At 38.4% G+C, this 26,994-nt stretch overlaps 2 protein-coding genes across 2 annotated transcripts; one reads left to right on the top strand and one right to left on the bottom strand.

The window, feature by feature from the left end:
- Positions 1–15,831: 15,831 nt before the first annotated feature.
- Positions 15,832–17,838, top strand: LOC145129324 (peptide transporter family protein). Its single transcript, XM_079064022.1, has 5 exons — positions 15,832–16,431; positions 17,135–17,192; positions 17,279–17,396; positions 17,474–17,591; positions 17,673–17,838. The coding sequence occupies exons 1-5, from the start codon at positions 15,916–15,918 to the stop codon at positions 17,721–17,723; spliced, it is 861 nt and encodes a 286-aa protein (XP_078920148.1). The 5' UTR covers positions 15,832–15,915; the 3' UTR covers positions 17,724–17,838.
- A 57-nt stretch (positions 17,839–17,895) lies between these two features.
- On the bottom strand, positions 17,896–23,090 carry LOC145129323 (transcription factor MYB3R-3-like). The gene is made up of 9 exons (XM_079064021.1): positions 22,944–23,090; positions 22,299–22,533; positions 21,911–21,962; positions 21,754–21,811; positions 21,497–21,591; positions 21,300–21,403; positions 21,091–21,219; positions 19,970–21,008; positions 17,896–18,271 (listed from the first exon to the last, which is right to left on the bottom strand). The coding sequence occupies exons 2-8, from the start codon at positions 22,445–22,447 to the stop codon at positions 19,973–19,975; spliced, it is 1,623 nt and encodes a 540-aa protein (XP_078920147.1). The 5' UTR covers positions 22,448–22,533; positions 22,944–23,090; the 3' UTR covers positions 17,896–18,271; positions 19,970–19,972.
- Between the last annotated feature and the right edge of the window lie 3,904 nt (positions 23,091–26,994).

Below are 26,994 nucleotides of genomic sequence, written 5' to 3'. Positions count from 1 at the left end.
AGGCTAACCAAAATAGAGAATTTAGCCACTCATGACAATAGAATAACAATCACAAAAGTCTAATTGCATAAAGAAACTACCAATAACTTGGAAAGATGAAAAGAAATGAGTCTCAAGCTCCAAAATCGCCTTCTTCTGGTCTCTAATGGTGTAAAATCGAAGTGATGCCTGATAGATCCAATCCCCCAAGGTAATGGCAAGCCAAATGACCAAAATGCCCAAAACTGGGCAGTTATGCGGGTACCCACGCGACGGAGATTCCACCCGCGTGAGTGCTGCTGGAATGCTATTGGCTCATTTTTTTTTCTCCACTAACCATCCCACTACCAAAGATTCCCTTGGTCCCCTCCATATCCCACATGATTCAAATTAACCAATCATCTTTTAGCTTCAAATATGGATGCTCCAAGCCCAAAATAACATTCCATGACCCATCTTCACAAGCCCACTTCATCCAAGTCTTTAGCCTTTTTAAGCCCAAATCTCCTTTAATAGATCCACAAAGCCCAATAATGCCTCGTAAGCCCACAAAGCCCATTTCCAAGCTAATCCACAACCGCAACAAGCTCCAAAACCCTGCAAAATGCCTCATGCAACATAGAAAGTCCCTAATACGATCCATGATAAAGAAAAATAAAGAATATACAATACAATACTAATAAAAAGAGCTAAAAATACTATAATAAACTAATAAAAATAAGGAAATAAAATAAGCTATCAAATCACCCCAAGCTTAAACCTAACTTGTCCTCAAGTTAGAACAATACTAAAATGAGCTCGGGATGAACTAAACTACAAAGGAAAAAAGAAAGATACCATAGAACTTGGTCAACATCAGTCAACATGGTCAGAATCAGTCCTTCATGAACCTTACGCATCTTCAAAATGTTCCTCGCTTTAGAACCATAAACCACATTCTCAACCACTTGATGGGCGAATAGATCACGGTTGGATGTAATTGCGGTGTGCAAGACAAAGGAAACAGAGGATGCGCCCAGTGGGGGCACTTTAAATCACCAATGTAGACCATAGTGCACGAAGGAAAGGCGCCTCTTCACACACTATGATTCCTACATTTGTCAGGATAAAGTGTATAGTACGAAGTAGGGTTTTCCAGCGCGGCCTCCGGGCAAACATCCGGTTTCAGAGGCTTCTCCCTTGTACTGTCCTTTACAGTTTACCGTCTCATCGTCATAGCCTTTTCTCACCAAAATAAAAAAATAAAATAAAAAAAGAAAATTCTACTTAACCTAAACTTAAACCTAACAACTTAAATCTTCAATCTTGAACTTCTGTTATTTGGATTTTTAGCCTCTTTGTTGTTTGATCTTTTGTCTTCTTATTTCTCTTCCTTTTTTTTTGATAAAGTCTTGAACTTGGATTCTTGTTCTTCTTTTTGTGTTGCTCTTTTTCTTCATTTTTCTTCTTTGTTTTTGTTGCTTTTCTTTAATCTTCTTCATTGTTTCTTTTTGTCTTCACTTTTCTAATTTCTTCATTTTTTTGTGTTTTCTTCTTGGAAGGTCTAAGGAATTTCACCATGTAACATAGGATGGAGGCTAACATGAACACCTAATGATCATTGACAATGTGCCAAGATCAACTAAAAAGGGTGGGATATGACTCAAAAATGGGTGTTACCGAAAAAACTTGGTCCCAAAAGATGTGAATTGGGGGACCCACTTCAAAGTTCATCAAGCACCTCAATGCAAGGTGTGATAAACAAAATCTATCTAACTATCTACTCTAGACCCCTAGAAAAATGATGACCTATCTTAAAAATGTGGTGAGAATCTAACTAAGTAAGGCTCGGATGAGACTCGGGAATACTAAGGGGTACTCCCCCCAAAACCAAGATGCGAGTCTTCAATGTTTTCAAAATACCTTACCGGGCTAATCTTTGCTCGCACACATCGGTTTGACCAACCACATCCCTCCGCACCTAGACCCAATCAAGCTACCTGCATCTGACCCCCACACAAGCGGTCTCAAAGTGGTCTGTGAGGCTTAAAACGTGTCTCATTTATCCAATACAAGGAATTCCATATCAAGACCCGGGACCAATCTATGATTCAATACTTATGACTCGACGTTATGGTACTTGTAGGGATGAGAAGACAAGAGAGAACAAAAATGCATGAAGCGTAAACTAGAATGCATCTAAAAAGTATGAAAATTAGAAAAGAAAGAAAGAAAATATGCAATATTTTTGGATTTTTTATGCAATTTTTATGAATGTCCTAAATGACTTACTCTAAATGCAACAATATACAACCTAAATGCAATAAAAAATAAAAGATAAAGAATACCTCACCCCAAGCTTAAAATTAAGCATTGTCCTCAATGCTTAGGATGAGAGTAAGGAAAGATCATACCGGGATCAAGGTGGAGGAGGCCCGCGAGGACGGTAACCGCCTTCGGGCCGAAAATGATGCCAGAGATCCTCCATGTAGGTGTTGGTGCGAGCTTCCTGCTCCTCGATGTGCCGAATGGATGATGTATTTCGGTTGCCCTGGAGGCGCAAGGCGGCAAGCTGACTGTATATATCAAGAGGAAACTCGGGTTCTGGCTTGTTGTGTTGTTGATAAGACTAGTACTCATGTTGTGGCTCAAAATGTGCTCCCGAAGGCTGACCATAAAAGGGTGGTGGCAGTTGTTGGATTGGGAGGTCATAATGGTCTTTGACCTCAAATGGGCTACCAGCATGGCCAGTGTCTACCTGCATCTTATCAGTATCACCGACATCATCATCATGTAACTCTTCGGGCAAGAACCAGGTTTCGGGGTCGTTGGTGGTAAAGGCGGATATGCTGATATTAGGTAAGGTGTAAACTGAATCATTGGCATGATTGAGCCAAGATTACTGACGATTGTTGATAGGTACCAATAATTCCATCCGAGTGAGAGCGAAGCAGTCAAGGATATAGAGAGGTGGGTCATCCACTGGCACATAATCATACTCGGGAAATTGAAGGCCCACACCCAAACCAATAAGGGTAACGAGACCTCCAATGAAAATGTCTCCAGTGGTCTTCGTGCGTATGCTGTCACATTTATCCAAGAAAAAGGTGGCGAAACCGGGGCATGACTAACGACGGCTAGTCATGTAATAAAGGAAGTATAGCTCGACGGTGTTTATTTGTCCCGGCTCATGACGACCAAAGATGGAAGTTGAAAGAATCTGGTGTGCGATTCTCCAACAAGGATGGATGATGTAAGGATCTTTTTGTCGACTTGGATTGAAGTATGGAATACTAGTGATTTGAGTCCAAAACTCTACGTTGGGTACGCTCTTGAATTGAGTCCATTGATAACTATAGATGTCGGTGTTGTGCATATCGTATATGCCCATGATAGTGTTGAGGTTGTCGTATGTGAGTCGGTGCTGCCGACCCTGTAGTTTAAATGCGAGCACCTCTGCCGTGTCATCCCGTGCATAAGTGGAGAGGAACTCAAGTGTGGGTTGCTTTTATGTATGCACGGAAAGAGCTAGGTACCCGTACCAACCTATGTTGAAGAACAGTTGTTGCAAGCAATCATCAAGGCCAAGGTGCATCATTGACTCCCGGTGGTAAAATTTGGTGGCTCGGATTGCACGTTTTTGGAGGTTGGACTTAAATTGCTTGATTTGTGCACTAGTGAGGACAAGGTTGCCATCACGATCGACATGTTCAGTTGATACTTTTTTTGGGTGGGCACGATGATTGAGCTTCACGGGAAGAACCATGAGATGCGTGAATGGTTTTGTTCTTGCGCATTGTACCTGTTAATAGAACCTAGCAAGGACAGAAACTTGGCCAAAATTATCCCTCACACTCGCCTCACACTAATCCAATCAAACCAAATAACAATAAAATATAAACCGGGCAAATACTCCAAACTTGCAATTTGGCACAATTCAAAGTAATGTAATCCAATAAATTCAAAGCAACTCAATTCTTAGCAACCTAGTGCATAGCATAATTCTATCCAAATTAGAAATTGAATGCAATGAAATTAAAAGGAATTTACCAAATTCGAGTGTCGAAACCCAAAAAGAAAACCGCTAAAACCGCACCCCAAGCTTGAATTTGACCCGCAAGATTGAACCTTTTGAGTCTCCGGTGAGAAACAAAAATTTTGAAAATTTTGGTCAAAATGAGTGGCGGCAGCCGGTGGCCGAGCTAGGGTTTTCTGGTGAACTGATTTTCCCAAATTAAAAGTAGATCGGCATGTGCGGGTGTATTTGGTGAAGAATTCCCCAAGAAGAATTTGAATTTGATGGAAGGTGGTGGAGTTATTGAGGTTTGACGATTTTTCGGCGAGTTATGGTTGATGGCGGTAGAGCGAGCTGTTCCAAGTGAGAAAGGGTGGAGGGTGGTCGGAATTGGGTGGGGGTTAGGGTGGTAAGGAAGCACCGGCGATAGCAGCAAGCTGGAAGGCGGGGGTTGATGTGCTCGTTTTTCCGGCGAGTTAGGGAGGTGTGCGAAATTGGGTCTGTGGTGGTTGTCGTCGGCTGGAGAAGAGGAGGAACAAGTGACGGTGGAGTCGCCAGGCGAGAAGGCAGCGCCAATCGGTGGCGGAAGCAGCGGCAGCGGCTCTTTCGTCGGCGGCAGTCGGGATCGGCGGCGAAGTTAGGAGATGGAGCGCTGCGTTCGTCGGGGTTGTTGACGGGAGGCACAAGGGTGAAGGGGGTTAGGGGTGGTGAATCTGATAGGTAATGGAGCTATAAGTTTGGGTTAAGTGTGGGTCGGGTCGGGCATGGGTTTGGGTCAGGTGATTGGGTGGGTCACGGGTTTAGGTATAGCTTGGTGGGTAGTCGCGTAATGGATATGGAATTTTGTTCTTGGCCGCGTGAGGGGCTGCAAGGGTGGAGTTTGGCTGCGCGCAACAATCAGAGCGCACCCCATGTGGGGGTAATTTTTGAGCTCGGAATCTGCGCGGCTGGGGGTCGGTCGCGCAATGGCTGCGCGGATACCCGCGCAATTTGCAGATTTTTGGCATTTTTTTCAAACTTTACCAAGACCATTGCTAGGCTTCAATATGCTTATTTTTGACCAACTTCAAGCTTAGATACGCCCAAAACTTCAAGCGGAGATTATTTATTTACAATGAATTTATTTAACGTCTTTGCCAAGACATAGCCCCGCTTCCGTCAACCTTCGTAAATCGAAGTTTCCAATGTGACGTTGTCGAATTCTTCCGTGTCAAAGCCTTCATAAAATGGCTTCAAGCGATGCCCATTCACTTTAAATATTTGATTTGTTTCCAAACTCTTAATTTCAACCACACTGTGTTCAAACACTTTTATAACAATAAAAGGTTCGTGCCATCGAGATCGCAACTTTCCCGGGAATAGCTTTAAGCGTGAATGATAAAGAAGAACTTTTTGGCCCGGAATAAAATGCTTTCGAGTGATATGCTTGTCGTGAAATGCTTTTGTCTTGTTTTTGTAAATGCTTGCATTTTCATAAGACTCATTCCTCAACTCTTCGATTTCTTGAAGTTGCATCTTTCGGTGCTTCCCGGTTTCTTCAATATTGAAGTTACACTTTTTAACCGCCCAATATGCCTTGTGTTCCAATTCCACCGGTAAATGACAAGACTTCCCATAGACGAAGCGGAATGGAGACATGCCAATTGGAGTTTTATAGGCGGTCTGATACGCCCACAATGCATCTTCTAACTTCAAGCTCCAATATTTTCGTGTGGTGTTGACCGTCTTTTCAAGAATTTGTTTGACTTCTCGATTTGACACTTCGGCTTGGCCGTTTGTTTGTGGATGATAAGCGTTTGATATCCGGTGTGTGACACCATATCTCTTCATCATGGCTTCCATCATTTTGTTGCAAAAATGAGTTCCCCTATCACTCACCAAGGCTCTCGGTACACCATATCTTGCGAAAATGTTTGACTTCAAGAAGTCAATTATAGTTTTAGAATCATCATGCCTTGTGGCCTTTGCTTCCACCCACTTTGAGATGTAGTCAACCTTCAAGAGTATATAAGTATAACCAAAAGAAACGGGGAATGGGCCCATGAAGTCGATTTCCCATACATCAAAGATCTCACAAATGAGGATATGGCTTTGAATCATTTCGTGTTTCATGGATATGGTTCCCATTCTTTGACATCTATCACAACTCTTACAAAATAGATAAGTATCTTTTGACATTGTTGGCCAATAGAGTCTACATTCTAGCACCTTTCGCATGGTTTTGTTTTGACCAAAATGTCCTTCGCATGCATACTCATGGCAAAACTTCAAAATTGACTCGACCTTATTTTGATGAACACACCTCTGTATTAATTGATCCGGACAGTGTTTCCAAAGATAAGGGTCGTCTCACACGTAGTATTTGGAATCACTCTTCAATTTGGCCTTTTGATACTTGGTAAATGCGTGTGGAATTTCTTTAGTAACCAAGTAATTTACAATATCCGCATACCAAGGAATGATGTTTGAAATGTAGAAGAGGTGTTCATCCGGAAATTCATCAAGAATGGAAGAAGAAGAACCACCAATATTCAACCGACTTAAGTGATCCGCAACTAGGTTTTCGGCACCACTTTTGTCCTTTATCTCAAGATCGAACTACTGTAGAAGAAGAATCCACCGAATTAACTGTGGCTTGGCATCTTTCTTGGTCATTAGATACTTCAAGGTCGCATGGTCGGAGTATACAATCACTTTTGTCTCGAGAAGGTATTGTTGAAATTTCTCCAATGCGAAAACAATGGCTAGAAGTTCCTTCGCGGTGGTGGAATAATTGGCTTGAGCGTTATCCAAGGTTTTGGAGGCATAGTAGATGACGTGTGATGCTTTGCCTTCATTTTGACCTAAAACCGCTCCAATGGCGAAACTGCTTGCATCGCACATGATTTCAAAAGGAAGCTCCCAATTTGGAGGTTGGATTATTGGAGCGGAGGTGAGCAAGTCTTTAAGTTTGTCAAAGGCCTCTTGACATGCTACATTGAAGTCAAAGTCAACATCTTTTTGGAGAAGGAGGCACATCGGTCTCGTGATCTTCGAGAAATCTTTGATAAATCTTCTATAGAATCCCGCATGGCCCAAGAAAGATCTCACTTGTCTAATACATGTTAGGTAAGGAAGGGTTTGTATGACATCAATTTTGGCTTTATCAACTTCAATTCCCTTTTTGGAGACAATGTGTCCTAAGATGATGCCTTTATTGACCATGAAGTGACACTTCTCAAAGTTTAACACCAACTTCTTCTCAATGCACCTTTTCAAAATCTTCTTAAGGTTTTCCAAGCATTTATCAAATGAATTTCCATACACTGTGAAGTCGTCCATGAACACCTCAATTATATTCTCTATATACTCGGAAAAAAATGCTCACCATACATCGTTGGAATGTGGCGGGGGCATTGAATAATCCAAATGGCATCCGCTTGTAGGCAAACGTTCTGAAAGGGCATGTAAAAGTCATCTTGTCTTGATCTTCGGGGGCAATGGGTATTTGGTGAAAACCCGAGTATCCATCGAGGCAACAATAATGCGATTTGCCCGCCAATCTTTCGAGCATTTGGTCGATGAAAGGAAGAGGAAAATGGTCTTTTCGTGTGCTTGAATTCAACTTTCTGTAATCAATGCACACCCTCCATCCATTTTGAACTCGAGTGGGTACCATTACTCATTTGGTATTCTCAATAACTATGATTCCCGTTTTCTTGGGAACCACTTGGACCGGACTAACCCATTTGGAGTCAGAAATGGGGTAAATCATGTTCGCATCAAGGAGCTTGATTATCTCTTTCTTAACCACTTCCATCATTAGAGGATTTAATCTTCTTTGAGCTTCCCTTTTGGGCTTACAATCGTCTTCCATAAGGATTTTGTGAGTGCATACATTAGGACTTACTGTTGGATAAGGTGTCTAAGTCCATAACTATATATGGTATGTACTTGACTCGATTTGGCATGGTCCATTTGGGTTGCATGGCATCATAACAATTGGATAGACAAAATGAGAAAATGACACTTATGGTTTGTTAATATATTATAAGTTCTAATATATTAATATGAAATCATATTATTTAATTAGTATTGATCAAGAATTAATTTGGAATTAATTTTATGATCAAAATGGACTAATTAAATATATGGGGATTGATTTGTAAATCATTCATTCTTATATAGTGGGCTTATGATCCATGGTTCATTGGATTGGGCTAAAACCCATAGGGTGCTCCATGGATATGCTCCATGGAGGTTAAAACCCATGGATCATGGAGGAAATGAAAAGTCATGCACATTAGGGTTTGCATGGTGTAACCCTACATGTGACACACTATATAAAGAACCTCATTGTAAGCAAAATCGGCCACTAAGACAAGAACAATGAGGGCTAGCCGATTTTGAGTGAAAGTGTTATTCTCTCAAGTTATTCCAAGAGTTGTGGTGTTGTGTGAAACATTTGAGGCATCACATTTGGGGTGCTAGGCTCACAAGGTCTTAAGGAATCCAAGCTACAAGAAAGGTATGTCATTCTACTAGTTTTATATTACAAGTACCCCATGCCATGCTAGTTAGGATGAGAACCTTGGAAAAATCAAATTTGCATGTATATTAGAGAAAACATAGATCCAAGGTTTCTAGGGTTGCATGTACACCGTAGGAGTGTTAGAATGCTCAAAACCCATCACTTATCCCCTTGATGCCCGCTATTGTCCACCCCATGGCCTCTTAATGATCTTTCAAGACTTCAACCAAGTGATCTTCTTCAAAGTCTTTCAATTGAGAAGATATGATCACCGGGAAAGTTTCGTCTTGACCTAGATAAACATACTTCAAATGGCTAGGTAAGACTTTCAATTCAAGTGTGGGTGGTTGGATTATGGAAGGGGGCATATTGTTTGGAGAATGAGATAAGGAAACTTGAGAGACATCCTTCTTTGTTGAATTATTAACTTCTAAAGTCTTCACAATCTCTTCAACTTCGGAGTCCAATGTATACATATCTAATGTTTTCTTCAAACTTTCACAATCAAGACTCATGTTGAGCACCATCTTCAAAATATATCCATGTGATAACGCGAATAGTTCTTGGGTGATTAGCTCAATCACATCAACTCGATACAATGGAGAAATGTTGCTAGGATATCTCATTGCTTCAAAGATGTTGAAGTGAATGGTCTCTCCATCAAACTCCATGGTGATTTTCCCATTATGAACATCAATAATCGTGTGAGCGGTATTCATGAAGGGTCTTCCAAGAAGAATCATAGATGACTTGGAAGGAGTCTTCTCTTCAAGGTCAATGACATAGAAGTCCGCGGGAAATACTAGTTAATTGACTTGCACTAGTACATCCTCCAACATGCCTCTTGGAAATACACTTGACTTGTACTCTAATTGAATGATTACTCCAGTTTCTTCCAAAGGTCCAACATTGAGAGATTGAAAAACTGAGTATGGAATCACATTGATCGAGGCTCCAAGATCTAGCATGGCACTTTCAACATGCAAATCACCGATAGTGCAAGGGATAGCAAACATTCCTGGGTCCTTGCATTTGGGTGGTAACTTCTTTTGGATAACCGCAGACACATTTTTATTGACTTGAATCTTCTCATTCGCCTTAAATTTCCTCTTATTGGTGCACAAATCCTTAAGAAATTTGGCATAGCACAGAATTTGCTTTATGGCATCCGATAGTGGGATGTTGATTTGGACCTTGCGGAAAGTCTCAATAAACTTTTTCTCTACTTCTTGTTTCTTTGAGATTGTTAACCGGGAGGGAAAAGGTGGTGGTATGACCAATGGCTTGATGGGTTTGTTGGAAGAGTCGGGTTGGTCAATGTTTGGCACAATCGGGTCCTTTTGAGTAGCTACACGTTTCGGAGGTTCAACGATAATAACTTCTTCTTCTTCTTCTCTTGAAACTCTTTTAGGGTGGGTTGCTTTCTCCAAGTGTTTTTCCACTTCTCAAGGTTATTGCACTCACATTGGGGTTCTTCTCGATTTGAGAAAGAATTTTACCCCTTTGTTCTATCTTGTTGAGAGTGGTGGCCAAATATCCAATTTGTGCTTGAATGTTGGAGAAAGTGTTCTTGGTCTCTTGTTGAAATTGGGTTTGGCTTTGAGCAAGAGAGGCGGCGAGTTCTTGAAGGCTCATTTGATGGTTACCACTTGATTGGCCTTGTTGTGGAGGTTGTTGGTAATTGGAAGGGTTATAAGAAGTTTGTGGATATGGAGGTTTTTGGGAAGGATATTGTGGATGTTGGGGTCTCATCAAAATGTTTGGTGGATTTTTCTTTGGTGGGTATGGGTTGTTTGGGTTATTCCGCCAATTTGGGTTGAAGTTGTTTTGAAGTCCCATGGGTCTTGGTTGACCTTGATATCCTCCCATTGCATTCACATCCTCCGATTCACTTCCAAGAGTGGGACACTTATCCGTATAATGGCCCGTCATGGCACAAATACCACACACTATTAATTGTTGACCACTTCCCACCACCATTTGACTTAACACATTAGTCAAATCCAAGAGCTTTGATTCCAAGTGTTGGGTGTTGCTAACTTCACCAACCACTTGTGGGGAATTTCTCTTCATGTCATTTCGAGTCCCGAAGTTTCTTTGATTTTGAGAAATGGTACCAAAAAGTGATCTTATCTCTTGAGGTGTCTTGTTGAAGATGTCACCACCACTCGAAGCATCAATCATCCTTCAATCTTTTTCATTCATACCCTCATAAAATTGTTGAAGAAGTAGTTGTTCGGGTATATTGTGTTGAGGACAACTTGTACACAAGTTGTTGAATCGCTCCCAAAAATCGTGAGAAGTCTCGTTCTCCCCTTGACGAATCCCCAAAATGTCACTTCTTTGACTTGATATCCGGGAGGTGGGATAGAACTTGCTATTGAAGGCTTTGAGTAACTCTTCCCATGTGTGAATAGATCCCGGTGGTAAGTTGAATAACCACTCTCTAGCTTTATATTCCAAGGTGAGAGGGAAGGCGGTTAACTTGAAATCATCCAATGTCACATGTTCGAGCAACATACTAACACATATCATATGAAAGGACTTCAAATGCCTCTGAGGATATTCTATATCCAAACCATGGAACTTGGTGAGTTGATGTATGAAACTTGACTTCAATTCGATCCCTCGGTGGTTTGTGGGATAAACAATACCAAGGGGTGTGTGAGTAACATCCGTCTCCATCATTTGTAGAAGTGTCAACTCTTGAGGGGGATTGGGTGGATTGGGGTTATTGGGATATTGTTGCATGTAATTGGGATGTTATTGGTAAGGTGGGTATGAGTATTGTTGGTGATTGTACATTTGTGGTGGATAAGGTTGGTAGTTAGGGTATTGGTTGTAGGGAGGTTGTTGTTGGGGGTACATTGGTTGTTGGTACATTAGAGGTTGTGGGTAACGAGGTTGATTTGGTTGATGTGCTTGTGGTTGTTGAACTTGAAAAGTATTGTTTTGAGGTTGGTTGTTTTGATGAAAGTTTTGGTTTTGTGGTTGTGGTTGTTGATAATTGGGTTGATTTGGAGGAGGGGCTTGATTCCAAGGTGGCATATCTATGAGAGGTTATTGGTTTTGTTGTTGTCTTGGTTGTTGGGATAGAGTATTGGCATCTTGATTGTTTGGGTTTGGGTTGGGATTGTGAGGTGGAGTGTGATTCATGGCTATGTAGTTTTCAAACGGAATGTCTTTAAAGGAATGACCAACAATTGGAGAACTCGGCTCGGTGTCGGTATCACTTGAAGTATGAATTTGGTCTTTTATGTTGATTAGTAGAGAAGAGGAAGAAGCTTGAACTAGTTGTTGTTGCTTTGCTTGTTTGGCTAACTATTTCAACCTTTTTGCTTCTTTTGCAATCTCCGGATTGTAGAGTAGTTCACCGGTTCTTGTAGACCTAGGCATAAACAATCAACTAACAATAACCAATTTCCCCGACAACGACGCCAAAACTTGGTGGAATGTCAAGTCGACCAAGCAAATTTCACCCTTTGTTTGCAATAAAACGTAATATAATGGTAAAAAGGGGTATCGATCCTCGGGGAAATGGTTGTATTCAATCACCAAAGCAATCCAATAGAACTAGTGTAAATAAACTAACTAACTACAATTAAACTAAAAGGGGGGGGGGGTGTTGTGATTTCTTGAAAACTAAAAGACTTGAATAACTAAAAAGCTTGCAATTAAGCAAGATGATGAGTTGCTCAAATATTGGAGAGAATTGGTTAACCAAGGCAATTCAACACAATGAACATTTGTGTGTTTATCATTAGGATTCAACATGAAGCTTATCATTCATCCCAAATTGGTTATAGCAATCATGAAGCATGATATGCCAAGATTCCTCATAGGTAGTATGGAGGTTGGGGAAGCCCACAACACACCTTCTTAATCAAAATCAAAGATCCAATTGAAGCAATTGAACCCAAGAAGTTGATTAGCCTTAAGAATGAAGGAATCCTCAATTCTTAGAGGATGTCAATGCTACACATCCATAAAGGAGTTATGATTCATAAGCTAGAGATGATTTCTACCATCATAAAGCCCTTGTTCTAAGTAAATTCAATGATTCAATGCTAAACCAAAGAAATAAACCAACAATTGCTTATTCAAGTACCAAGCTCATGATCAAAGCATTAAACAAGCATAGGAAATATGAACTAGAATCATAGACATAAGATAAATGATAAATAAACATGAATCCTTCAAAAACCCCACAAACATTTAAAGGTCTTAGCCAAGGCTAACCAAAACAGAGAATTTAGCCATTCATGGCAATAGAATAACAATCACAAAAGTATAATTGCATAAAGAAACTACCAATAACTTGGAAAGATGAAAAGAAATGAGTCTCAAGCTCCAAAATCGCCTTCTTCTGGTCTCCAATGGTGTAAAATCGAAGTGATGGCTGATAGATCCAATCCCCCAAGGTAATGGCAAGCCAAATGACCAAAATGCCCAAATCTGGGCAGTTGCGCGGGTACCCGCGCGACGGAGATTCCACCCGCGCAAGTGTTGCTGGAATGCTATTGGCTCATTTTTTTCTCCACTAACCATCCCACTACCAAATATTCCCTTGGCCCCCTCCATATCCCACATGATTCAAATTAACCAATCATCTTTTAGCTTCAAATATGGATGCTCCAAGCCCAAAATAACAATCCATGACCCATCTTCACAAGCCCACTTCATCCAAGTCTTTAGCCTTTTTAAGCCCAAATCTCCTTTAATGGATCCGCAAAGCCCAATAATGCCTCGTAAGCCCACAAAGCCCATTTCCAAGCTAATCCATAACCGCAACAAGCTCCAAAACCCTGTAAAATACCTCATGCAACATAGAAAGTCCCCGATACGATCCATGATAAAGAAAAATAAAGAATATACAATGCAATACTAATAAAAAGAGCTAAAAATACTATAATAAACTAATAAAAATAAGGAAATAAAATAATCTATCAGTGCGCAAGTCGGAACACCAAGCACAACTTTAAGCTCTACAGGCGGAGGAGCCCCAAAACGACACTGACTTCTCACAGACATGTACGATCAAAATGAAGAAATCGAACTCCCTGAAGAGCTGTTAATGGTCCAAGATGAAGAAGAACCTAGCTCATATCGAGAAGCAAAAGAGAAGACTGAATGGGTCAATGCAATGAAAGAAGAGTTGACCTCAATCGAAAAGAATAACACTTAGAAGCTGGTTGATCTTCCAAAAGGACGAAAAGCAATTGGGTTAAAGTGGGTCTACAAGGTGAAAAGAGACCTAAATGGGAAAATTTTGAAGTATAAGGCGAGAATTGTGGCAAAAGGTTATGTGCAGAAACAGAGGGTCGATTATGATGAAGTTTTTGCTCCGGTGGCAAGAATTAAGACGATTCGAATAATCTTAGCCCTTGCAGGCTCGAGTGGATGGTGGATACATCACCTTGATGTGAAATCGGCTTTCTTGAATGGAAGTCTAGAAGATGAAGTGTATGTAATGCAACCTGAAGGCTTCGAAAAAGGGAATGAAGTAGGCAAAGTTTACAAACTCTCAAAGGCCCTGTATGGACTAAAACAAGCACCCAGAGCATGGAATGCTTGTCTAGACCAATACTTGAAGAGGCTGGGATTCATGAGATGTTCTCTAGAGTACTCGGTATACACAAGAAAGAGACAAGGAAGGATCTTGATAATAGGTGTTTATGTTGATGATTTGCTGGTCACTGGTAGTTGCCCTGATGACGTGAAAGAATTCATGTATGAGATGAGAGTTAAGTTCGAAATGAGTGATCTTGGTTTGTTAACATACTATCTAGGAATTAAAGTCAATCAACATGATGCTGGAATAACACTCAAGCAAGAAGCCTACGCTAAGAACATCCTAAACAAAACTCGAATGATGGATTGCAATGCCACAAGATGTCCAATGGAACATAAGCTGAAATTGACTAAGGATGAAGAAGGAGAATTGGTTGATCCCACTGACTACAGAAGCATTGTTGGTGCACTCAGGTATCTCACACATACACGCCCTGACCTCTCATTCACAGTAGGGGTAGTTAGTCGGTTTATGGAGAGACCAACTGTCAAACATCTACAAGCAGTAAAAGGGATACTTAGATACATAAAGAGCACTCTCAACTATGGTTTGACTTATACCAAAGGAGAAAGCAGAGTTATTATCACAGGGTACTCTGACAGTGATTTTGGAAAAGATATGAATGATGGAAAGAGCACAGGTGGGACAACATTCTACATGAATGGCAATCTAGTGACATGGGCCTCACAAAAGCAATGCAGTGTAGCTTTGTCTTCTTGTGAAACAGAGTTTATGGCAACAACCATGGCAGCTTGCCAAGGTATTTGGCTTCGGATACTTCTCACTGAAATAACTGGGCAAAAAGTGCCACCTGTAGCTCTGTTTGTTGATAACCGCTCAGCTCTTGAATTGATGAAGAACCCGGTGTTCCATGGACGTAGCAAACACATCGACATAAGGTATCACTTTATTAGAGAATGTGTTGAAATGGGGAGATAATAGTAAGTCATGTGTGTGGCACGAAGCAGAAAGCGTACATTCTCACAAAGACAATGGCAAGAGTGAAGCATGAAGAAATGAGAGAGCTGATTGGAGTGAAGGAAATCACCAACTTCTGAATTAAGGGGGAAAGTGTTAAAATAATTCAGAAGTCTTTTAATTAATTTGTTGCATGTTTAAAATTGAGTAGGAAGAATAATTCAAGGCCACGTGACAGATATGCCCCTGGTCTTTAGCAAGTAGCTGGTAGTTCCTATTTTTCTGCAATTTCCTTTCTTTAAATTCCAGGCAATGTGTACGTTGATTGTATCCTCTGTTGAAGTGAGCACAGAAAAACATTTGCCTAATCTCTGTTAATTCCTTGCTCTGTTACTTGTTTGTTTGTGAAAAGCCAGTTGAAGGGCCTGTCAATACCACCCCCCCCCTCATCTCTAACAATCAAGGATGAGTTATGAAGCTATTTTAAAGTAGAAAACCCAGACAAAACCGAACCCTTGTTAACAATGGTTATGTTTCCATGTTGAAGAGAGAGAGAGAGAGAGAGAGAGAGAGAGAGAGAGAGAGAGAGAGAGAGAGAGAGAGAGAGAGAGAGAGAGAGAATTTATTTTTGTTTATTTTAATTGTTTTTAAATTGATGGTAATAAAACAAAAATGAAAAATTAAATAATAAGGGCAAAATCGTCTTTACAAAAAAATTCAAACAAAATTGGACCAAACTTGCAAGAAAATAAAACTTTTGGACCATTTAATGCTAGCCCAAACCGTTTTGGTCCAAACATGCTAGTTTTGACATACCACAGGGACATTTTTGCAATTTTGACTATAGTTTATGTCAAACGGAAGGATGCGTCCAAGTTTGAAAATTTTGAATTCTCAGGTGGCGGGCTTTTGCTACAGAGTTCTCTCTTCCGTCTCCGAGAGATGACCTCTCCGATATGCCAAACCCTAGATGACAACGACCTCGACGACGAAGCTCTGTGGGCCTTAATTGACTCTGCTGCCGCCTTGTCGTCTCTGCCCTCCGCCTCCAAACCTCTCAAACCTCAAAACAATAATAGTAGTCGATTTCATTCTCCCAAAATCACATTTCCGATCATCTCGAAAGTCACCTCTCCATCCCCGTCATCCAGCAACACAAAACCTAGAGGTCACTCAATGACCGACGGAGAGGTATTGCAAGTGGAGAGTTCCATCGACCGACCCCCGAAGAATAAGATCGCCAGGTTTTCTCTCTGTGAAACAACTTCTCCTCCCGCTCCTCTTGTTATGGTGAAGCACGTGCAGCGCACGCCTACCACGCCATCCTCGTATTGTTCGGAGTCTCAGATTCAAAGTCCTGTAGATTGTTCCTCCGATTGCTCGGTGATGACACATAGCTTGTCTGGTCGATTTCCTACAGTTGCTCTCTTCAAAGAATATCAGAATGCTGCTATGGCGGTAGGTACATATTATAATAACCTTCCTCTCGTTTTTGGTTTGTTTTGGTTATTGCTTCATATACATATTCATATAAAAATATTCCATTCGGTTCCAAAACATGAAATAGTTTTTTTTTAGAGTTGATGTAGGGTGAACTAGTTTTCATGTTGGTAACCTGATATACATTCTATAAGAGCTGTGATAACTGAAAAAGTTAATACCTTACATAAAAGTGTAAAAGAGTACTATGATTAGTACCTTTTTTTGCTTCAATTTGTATATGAAAAAATCGTCAAATGTAGTGAAAAGGGTATAATGTCAACCTCAAAAGTAAAAGTGTACATCTTACTCACATTGTTCCACAAGAACAGTAAAGCTTGCAACTTATACAGAAGATCCAACCAAGGAAGTTTTGCAAGGGGTAACTTATTATCACATCTTATCCATCAACAGAAAACAAAAAGCATTTGATGGTAAATCTAGGAAACAAAATAACAAAAGGTAAGAGTGTACATTGTTCCAACCCATTAAAGCCTTGAGTGACAAATGCATCATTCCCACTTTCTTGTTGCACGTGATCCCTAAATTCGTGGTTTGGGGGTTGCAAAAGACTACATTAAATAAAGTAGTAACTTTCCTACTCATGTTGCTTATCACTATTACTTTTAGTGGCATTTAGTGTATTGGTGTATTGTTGTAACAGAAATTGACATCTTTGCAGATTTTAGAGAAGGGCGACTATACTATGATCTCTGGGAACCCTTTCATCAAAAAATCTGGTAAAAATTAATTAGTTTCCACCTCCTAATTTATTTAAGTCCTCATAATGTTGCTAACTCATCTACATGGAAAAAAAACAAAACAGGGTGGAGAAAGATATCGTTTTATTTCAACATATCATATGAAATTAAAGAAAAGAGTATAGAATTTGATGATAATCATAATGTGCAGCGTGCTGAATTCATAGTTCGGGCACACATGCAGTATGTTTCCTTGAGTTTTTGTTTATTAAAATTGAAAAGTTGGTTGCTATTTTTTGTTAATATTGATTATAATGTAGAGGGGGTAGGTTCTCTGATGGATGGGGATCATGTGAAAGACGTGAGAAGAAATTTATGAAACCAAATCATGATGTTCCAAGCACTGCTGAAACCAGGGCAAAAAATAAAGCATGCCAGGTGGATTTCTATTTCTCCTTCTTGCTACTTTCGGGGTCAATTTCGGAATAAAAAAAATAGTTCTATTCTTTTTGTTTGCAGGACCTGCTAGGTATTGGAGAGTATCGTCCTGGTGTTAATAGTCAAAGATAAAAAAAAAAAAAAAACCAAGTTTATATATCATATGTTCAAACCAACTTTAAAAATTGTGGTGAACTGCAAATAATATTGAAAGACTGTTGAGTGATTATAAAAGCAAAGAATTTCATATGTGTATATGCATAATTGCCAATGGTGTCATATTCCCTAAATACCAAACAACACATCACAAAACATGGCCTCACCATAACTTTTCACATTTTGATGAACCTTTGTTGTACATGAACACATTTTCAAAATCTTAAATCTTACTAAAAAAGTGGCATGGGTAGCTAATCTAACCACAAGTCTTTGTGACTCATCAAAACCTCTTTAAGCTACCTAAATTCCAATCTGCTCTTCAAAAAAAAAAAAAAAGATCATTAAATATATTTTTCTCTATTTTGAAGCATTCAGTCTTGGTAATATTTGCGGAGATCTAAGATCTCTTTAATTGCTTTGTGCAAGATGAGATATGTGTTTGAGAGCATCCCTCCTTAAGTACAACGTGGCAGCAATCCTTTGTAGACAATTTCAGAAGTTCAAGAGTGATCCAATAATATCTAAAATTGAACAAAACAAACATAATCAGAAACGATAAAAGCAATCAAGAACAACAAAAACAAAAGACTTGTTATAGCATAGACTTCATAATTGAAAGGCTAGAGAGAAACTTGCTACCTTGTTGATCATATTATCATGTATGCATGGATGTATCTGTGCATATTGACACATGCATAGATGCATGCACATGCAATGATGTATCTGCATATTGACACATGTATCATGTATGCTGTATGTGTGTATCTATGTATGGATATATTTAGTAGCATTTGGCAGTGTTACCTACCTAATTAACAGCTAGTAATACATGCTTTGGTTGAATACTATGTGAATCTGCCATTGGAGGTAAGTTGCTTAAATATTGCATGACTGTTCTACTTTTTACTAAAATGGAAGTGCATATTAAATAAGTGAACTTTAACCATGAGTGAAAGGCGGTGATATTAAAAGGAGATGGAGTGCTTACTTTAATACTCTAAAGCAAGAGTGCACGAAGGGGACAGGGACGTGGAGGACAATAAAGGGCGACGACACATGTTAAATGATTGCTTAAGAATGAGGAAGTGAAGAGGGCATTACAGGGATGGTTAGGGACAAAGTTGTAGGCCCGGACCAAATCCCTATTGGTAGAGGCAGGATTGCAATTGATTGATGAACGTAAACTTAGTTATATGATACCAATTTATAAGAACAAAGGTGGTGTTGTCAAAAGTTGCAACAACTATCAATTTATTAGACATGAAATTATGGGAGAGTGTGTTAGAAGCCAAGTTGCAGTTTGAAACATGCGTCACAAAGAATCGATTCGAATCCATGTCAAGAGCTTGACGATTGTCAGACGCCTTTGAATGCTATATTCTATTGTTCCGAATGCTTGACCGATAAAGAAGGCACATCAGAGAAAGATGGAAGCTCTAAAAATGACGATACACTCTCATGGGCTTGCAGTAAAACTATTTTGGATGGGATACCAAATGTGGTAATCAACAATGGTAAAATTGAGGAAAGGAAGATTGAGGTGGTTTCTGCATGTCCAAAGGATGGCAACCAACAACTTTGGTAAGAGGGTGGACAATGTTATTATGGTATATGGAGCAAGGAGGAAAGGCAAACTTAGGAGGAAGTGGGAGAATCTTATGTTATGTGCATGTTAGTATATATTTACTTATTTATGTCGATTTCTTTTAATCCTAATTCTAGTAAGTTTTCTTTTATTTGATTATCTTCTATTTAGGATGGAGGTATGGTTGTCTACATCTAACATCCCTCTTCCCTCGTTGTAGTGGGAATCAGTGTAGTTATTGTGCACACTATTTATAAAAACGCCACCGTGTTTTTTCAGCCATTGATCTTCACTATACGACGGCCTAGATTGGTTCTCACAAGATCCTATAAATAATATATGGCTCTACACCAAATACATATCATCTAAAAATAGCTGCATAACTTCAACAAAACAAAAACAACAGAGCAAGTTCTTTTAACAGCCATATTTGTAACTTCATTTGCAAATTAAACAGCATAGTAGTCTTGTTGCAAAATAACCATCTGAAATCATCTAAACACTCTCATTTCAACAAAATTTAGTCTTTATTTTGCATTTTACAAGTATTAACAGTTAGTTTGCAACAAAATCACAAGTAAAAGATTGATAGTGAACATGGAGTATTTAGACAAAGTCCTCAAAAGAAACTTACATGTTATGATGCATTCGAACAGGCATTGGTCATAGAGTTGTCTTTCACACCCAAATCTGCAGATCTTGTTTCACTTTTACACAACTCCTCATCAAATCTGAACTCAAGCTGTTTTTCCACTGACTTTGAAGTTGACTTTCGTTTATACCTTAATCGGTAAGGGGGGGATGCATTATATGTCGTATTAACAGTACCTACACCATGTGATTCCGATTCCGATTCCTCCAAATCATTGTTACCTTTCCTTGAATTATCAGCGCTCAAAACCCTTGCCACATCATCACCCTTCGGAATCTTGTGAAACGAAAGAGATGACTGATCTTTTCTCTTTCTTAATATCGAGGGCGTATTTGGAAAACTCTTGGCGGCAATTTTCAAGATTGATTCCGGGGTTTGACCATGTAAGCCGCCACCACCACACTTGTCGGCGTAAGGCGGAGTTGAAGAACACCGAGGTGATATCATTGGAATTGAATTGTAGTCACGGGAATTCCATGGCATATAAAGAACACCCAATTCCGTTGGCATGAAACTTCCAATTTGTGGTGGCTCGTAATACAAAGAACCATACGTCGGAATCACGGATTGAATCGGAGTCGCATTTAACGTCTCCTGATTGATTCCATCCCGGACTGGCATCGGAATCGGAATCGTACTGCAACTCTCGAACTTTGGAACAAGATTCCGACTAAGGTGACTTAGATCAATCTTTGAAGGGTGTGACCTGATTCCAACGGCTTCGGAATCAGTGGATCCGGATTGGAGAAAAGTTGATGAGGCGTCTATGTCTTGTGAAGGGGTTGAGCATTCTATGTTATTATCATCATCCATGGAATCTGGTTCTACCTTGCGTTGTTCTGCGGGTCCCGGTGATGACCTGGCGGTTGTAACCGAACAAGTTATCAGTTTTCCGGTTGAACTTGTTTTGCTCATGTCTCCATCGTTCTTGGAAACAGTTGGAAGGTTTCCAGTGGCTAAATAAAAATCTAACTTTTTCTTTAAAGAACTATTCCAATGATTCTTTATTGCATTATCAGTCCTACAAGGGAACAAGAACTTTGTAAAGGAATGTGCTTTGGTAAAACTATAAGGTGTAAAGTGTAAATTTTATAAGGAATCACCTCCCAGGCAATGCCTTTGCTATTTCAGCCCATTTGTTCCCATGCACACGATGTGCATTCATGAGGGCTAATTCCTCTTGAAGGGTCCAAGCATCCTTTTTTATATCTGGATTCAAATGATTATGCCACCTGAAAGATTACAAATTTAAACAATTTTTGTAAAGAAAGTCAGGAAAAATACATTCAAGAATGTAATTCTTTCATTATACCTTTCGCGACACTGTTTCCCAATACGACCTGGGAGAGACTTTGCAATCAGAGACCATTTTGTGGGCCCATATCTTTTTACAAGTTCAACAATTTTTTCATCCTCCTGCAGCCAGAAAACAGAGGCCAAGATACTTTTTTAATCAATTGTTTCAAAGAATATATGCATAAAAAAGTATAAATCAAATTAGGTGCAAACCTCTTGAGTCCATGGACCTTTAATAAGTTCTGGATTAAGAACCTTTTGCCACCGATGCAAACACTGGACTTCTGATCTATCAGGAAAATATTCAGCTGCAAAACAGCAACATTCTTAAGTGAACCCCCAAAATTATCAACATTAGGGTATATTAAGAATCCTTTTATGTTATAAAGAGCTCTAATAAATCTATGTAACATTCTAAGCATAAATTAACATTAGACGCTACTGGAAACATAAAATAAAGAGTCTCACACCTATTTTCTTCCAGCATTTGCCCTTGAAAACACCAACAGCTTTTTTTAGAGTCTCATCCTGTAAAAAACCACAGAAACTTCATAAAACATAATTTTTTTACAAAATTTTGCATGTTAAACGCCACCATATTGCACAAAGATCAAACAAACTACATACCTCCTCTGGGGTCCATCCCCCTTTTGCTCTTCTGATAGGTCCACTTGTCCTTCTATAATTCCAAATCATATTCTTAGTGCAAGAAACCAAACGGTAGTACCAATTCAAAGATGAAATTAAAACAGACAAAGAATAAATAAACATAGGCTAATTGACTATATATCTCACATAGTGATAAAAGTTCTTTCAATGTTTTTGCATCCTTCTGTAATAATATTACCATACTAGACACGAATGGTAAGTTGTAAGTCATATATCATATCATTTTCATATATATCTTCAGAAGGAGTTCAATTTCAGATATGATAAATCTGATATTCAATGGGTACACTATAATGCAAGTGCATAAACCATGCATCAACATTAAAGTAAATCAACAGAAGCATACCGATGAGGTGGAGATGTAGCAGTTGGACTAGAAGTTCGTGGGGATTTTGGCAAGACAATGCCGCTACTACCTTCAGAGATGGATGAGCTAGAAGCAGCTGCCGATTGCTTGTTCTCAAGGCATCGTTCCTCCAACTCCACCTTCCCCATATATATATATATATATATATATATATATATATATATATATATATATATATATATATATATATATATATTTCTTCGTAGATACAATCCTTTAAAAGTACAGGAACAATTAATTGTAATAAAACTAAAACCCTCGCAACGGATATATCAGAATCCCTAATTACCATAAAAACTCCTTTAGTTTTCAACAATAAATATCGACTAGATAGAATCAGATCTAAGAAGTAAAGACAAATCAGATCAAAGATGAAGTAACTGGCCAAACCCAATTCAATTCCACTTTCTATAAAAACGATTCAAACAATCACAATTCAACCACACAAAAACCCTATAGAACAAAAATCCAAAGAAACAGAACTAGTTGAAATCAACAAGCAGGAAGCGATTCATCAAACAGAAGGAGAAGAGAAGAGTCGACGAATTGATACAGGTAAAAACGTCTTGAAAGTTACATGAGTTTTGACTAATAATCCATTCACATAAACTAAATTAAACATACCGTTGATAGCAGAGAAGTGAAGCTAACGAAGAACCCCTCTCAAAGCCCAATAGAAACCATCAGTAGAGAGAGATGGTTTTCGTTTCGAAAGGAGAAACCTTTGCCCGTTGAAAGATCGAGATATAGAGAGAAGGGGAGAGAGAGAAAGAGAACAGAAAACGTATAAATTTTGGTTTGTATTCTAACGAATATAATGGATGACTGACGTCGCCGTTTAACGACGTTAGCCGGAGTTAATGGGTAAAACGCATTTAAAACCTTAGCCGGAGTTAACGGTCAGTGACGGTTTCTGTTAACGTTAAAAGTTAAGGGGTATAAAAGTTTGAACCTCAAGAAAAAAAACGGCACTCAACTTACTAAGAACCGTCCGTTAAATGTCGAGCACGTTTTGCAGCCGTCGGATGCTTTTTATTGATTGTTATCGACCAGCCACGGTATGCATCCTTGTTACATTAATTTTCATTAAATATGTTTTTTCTAAAGAGCTACATTTAAAGATATATATATATATATATATATATATATATATATATATATATATATATATATATATATATATATATATATATATATATATATATATATATATATATATAGAGAGAGAGAGAGAGAGAGCTAGGTTCATTTGTTTAAACTAAGTATTGTGTTATTGTATGCATAAATGTTGGCCAATCAAAATTTAAAATATAAATAAATAATTAAATAAATAAATAAGGGTAATTAGGTAATTTTATAAACAATTTCCCTAAATAATTTCCTATAATTATGCTAGTTGATTTTAACATAATTTATTCCCTTTTAATTACCATCGACGTCACTTTGTAAAACCTTACGGATTCGATCGAAAGGGAACAAGATCGAAGGAATCAGAAACCCCTCCTTCTCCTTCGCCCCATTCACCTGCTGCGACGCTATCGCCGTCTCCGGGGCTTGACAAGGCCGAAGCATCGATGACGTGTAGAATCAACGAAGGTTCAACTGTTCTTCGCTGGCTGTGAGATGCGAAGGAAGGAGGTCCGATGGCTGCTGATCTTATCGATTCGCAGTCGGTGATGGCCTCCAGGGTTCGACTTAGGCCGAAGAAGAGGAAGGGGAAAGAAGCAGAGACGCTTCTATGGGGTTGGGGAAAGGGAGTGAGAAGCGAGGGGGAAGAGAAAGGTGCGTGGGGTTGGACGATAAGCCACAACAGCTTCGGTAAGGGGTTCGGTGGCAGCTGCTCGACGGGAGAAAAACAGATGTGCGAGAGGTGTTGCTCTGAATCGATAACAGGTAAGTGCCTTGTCGTTTCTTGTTCACTCTTTTCTTTTTGTTTTGACAAAAGCTAATGAAGGAGGATGAAAGCAGGTAAAAAAAACGATCCACTGATGTGTTTGGCTTTGATTTTTGATAGGAGAAGGAGAGGGAAGAACAAAGGAGGTTTGATACTCCTTTTGCTAATGAAGGAGGATGAAAGCAAGCCCATGGATGATGGAGCCCAAGGATGCAAGAGCCATTAGAGTGTAATCCAGTGCATCTGCATAAGTTAAAAGCTTGGTGAATGACAATGGCTGATCGTTCAAGATCTCTTTTTCGTCATCTACTAATTCATAATGGGTTGTTTGCTCTCTTGATTCAATGGATGATATTGGTGAGATTCCAATTCTATTGGAATGGAATCACGAATTCCAATTCTGTTGGAATGGAATGACGAATTCCAATTCTGTTGGAATCACAGAAGTTGATGCTTGAAGAACGGACCACAAAATTGAAACGGACCACAATATTCTTTTAGAATGTATTAGTCGTTGTTAGATTTTGATGTTTTCTTTCCGGTTTTGATTGTTTTTTAAGTTTTATTCTTTAACAATAAATGTAATTATTAACAAGTTTTACCCGTATTCTATAAGAAATAATGTATTTTTGTTTTTATTCTTCTAGTGATTGTTCAAGAATTTGTTATTCTGCAAGAAGTTTTTAAATTCATGATCAAGAAATAGGTTCAACAATATTTTTATTATTTATGGTTCAAGAATATTTTTAATTTTGAATATACTCATAAACATATTCTGTCAGAATGTCCGAATTAAAATAATTATAATTCTTAAAATCGGATTTTTAAAATTAATAGAATCTATGATCCCTTAAAAATGCAATTTTCCTTTATTAAATCTATGTTAATTGACTAAAATACCCTTCTAGTTAAACTAGATGATATTTTTCGATTATTTTTAATTCAATAATATATATTAATCCATTTCTTAAAATAAGTAAAATGATTGGCCTATATTTATGCATACAATAACACAATAATTACTTTGAATAAAATAACCTAGGCCTATATATATATATATATATATATATATATATATATATATATATATATATATATATATATATATATATATATATATATATATATATATATATATGGGCTTCTAGCCCAACGGTACCGGGTGTTGCCCTCCCTCCTAGATGTTGAGGGTTCAAGTCTCATTGGAGACATAGGTGGTATTAGGAGTAGTTTAGGAGTACTGTAGATTTGCCGTTCAATATATATATATATATATATATATATATATATATATATATATATATATATATATATGATAATACATTATAATCAATTTAGTTATTAATTAAACCAAGTTTTATATTAGGTAATAGGGTATTTTCTTCAAATAGCCTTTCAAAAAAAAAAGTATTTTATTCGATGATAAACTTATAACATATGTCATATATGTTCTTAAAGGTTGATTCTTAAAAATATCGAATTAGGTAGGCCGGACCGACAAGCCTGAGTCGGTAAAGACAAACTGAACCGACAAGCAAGAGTCGGAAGTCAGGCCGAATCCACAAACTAAACCGAGTCAACTCGCTTAGTCAAATCGACAAGTTAAACCGGGTCAACTCGCTTAGTCAAATCAAGTACTGTTAATATTATTTATATTACTAATATTTATATTAATAATACGCAAGTTTTATGTAGAAAAATCTCATTATTTTGGAAAAATCACATAATCTATCATTTTCTGCTAAAATACAAAAAATGATTTTTTTTCGTTAATTGTGACAAAATGTTAAATAATCGGGAATTTTCTGTTCAAGGAAAAAAAGATTTAAGACTTTGTCAAAAAATTTCCAAAATAATGAGACTTTTCTGCATAAAACCTAATAATACACCATGGTTTAACCGAAATTACGGTCGAGTGGATATATCGGATGAGCCAAACCTATGTAAATTGTTGTACTCAATTAGTCTAGAACCAACAGTCAGGACCAACTATCACTATGACATAAAAGCCTTGAAATTTAGATAATTTTAATAGTTTTATCCTAACATCAATATTTTTACCATTAAAACACTAACTTGTTAAAAAAATTCCAAGCTACCATGTCACATAATAACCCATGTTGTTGCTACATCAGTGTTGACTAAGTTTTCTCTACCAACTTGGCTGCCAAATCATTATTTATCTAAAAGTGATAGTTAATGCCAAAGTCATGGAAATTGATGCCTAAGCCCTGAGCCAAATGTATAAACATAAAACTTAAGGTAAAGTCTGGTGGAAGCTGTTAAAGATCGATGTGGGGGTAGTCTCGAATCGATATCAGTACTATGATTAAATTAACAATATTATGCAACTATTAATGATCTTTGTTTATCATCTCTATTAACCATCTGAAATTCAATTTTCAAATGAAATATGCTAACCCCCCCCCCCCCCCCCCACATCTTTTTGATTAACAATCTTCTCAACAAAAACAAAATCAAACAGCGACAGTTCTAAATTGTTGCCAGTCTAGATAATCAAAAGATATAGTTCAAAATAAATTATGTGAATTTACGACTTGAAGTAGAATGTTGGAATTGATTCTGAGGTCGCTACTAGAAAACAACAATTTAATGACACACGAACAATTACACGCACTGAGGGCACTAACATCTGCCTGTTCCTTGCAAACAAAGGGAGGCGAACAAATTGTTAATTTGAGCCTAGTTGCTCCTTGTTAATGCCAAAGTGTTGCCTATGTTCCTCAATTTTTACATGAGTGGGATCTTTAACAATAACAT

Source organism: Lactuca virosa, chromosome 8 (genome assembly GCF_052849685.1).
Source record: "Lactuca virosa cultivar CGN04683 chromosome 8, Lactuca_virosa_CGN04683_v6, whole genome shotgun sequence".
NCBI lineage: Eukaryota > Viridiplantae > Streptophyta > Magnoliopsida > Asterales > Asteraceae > Lactuca > Lactuca virosa.
The sequence above is the reverse complement of the archived record's forward strand: the minus strand, read 5'-3'. Positions and strand labels throughout refer to the sequence as shown.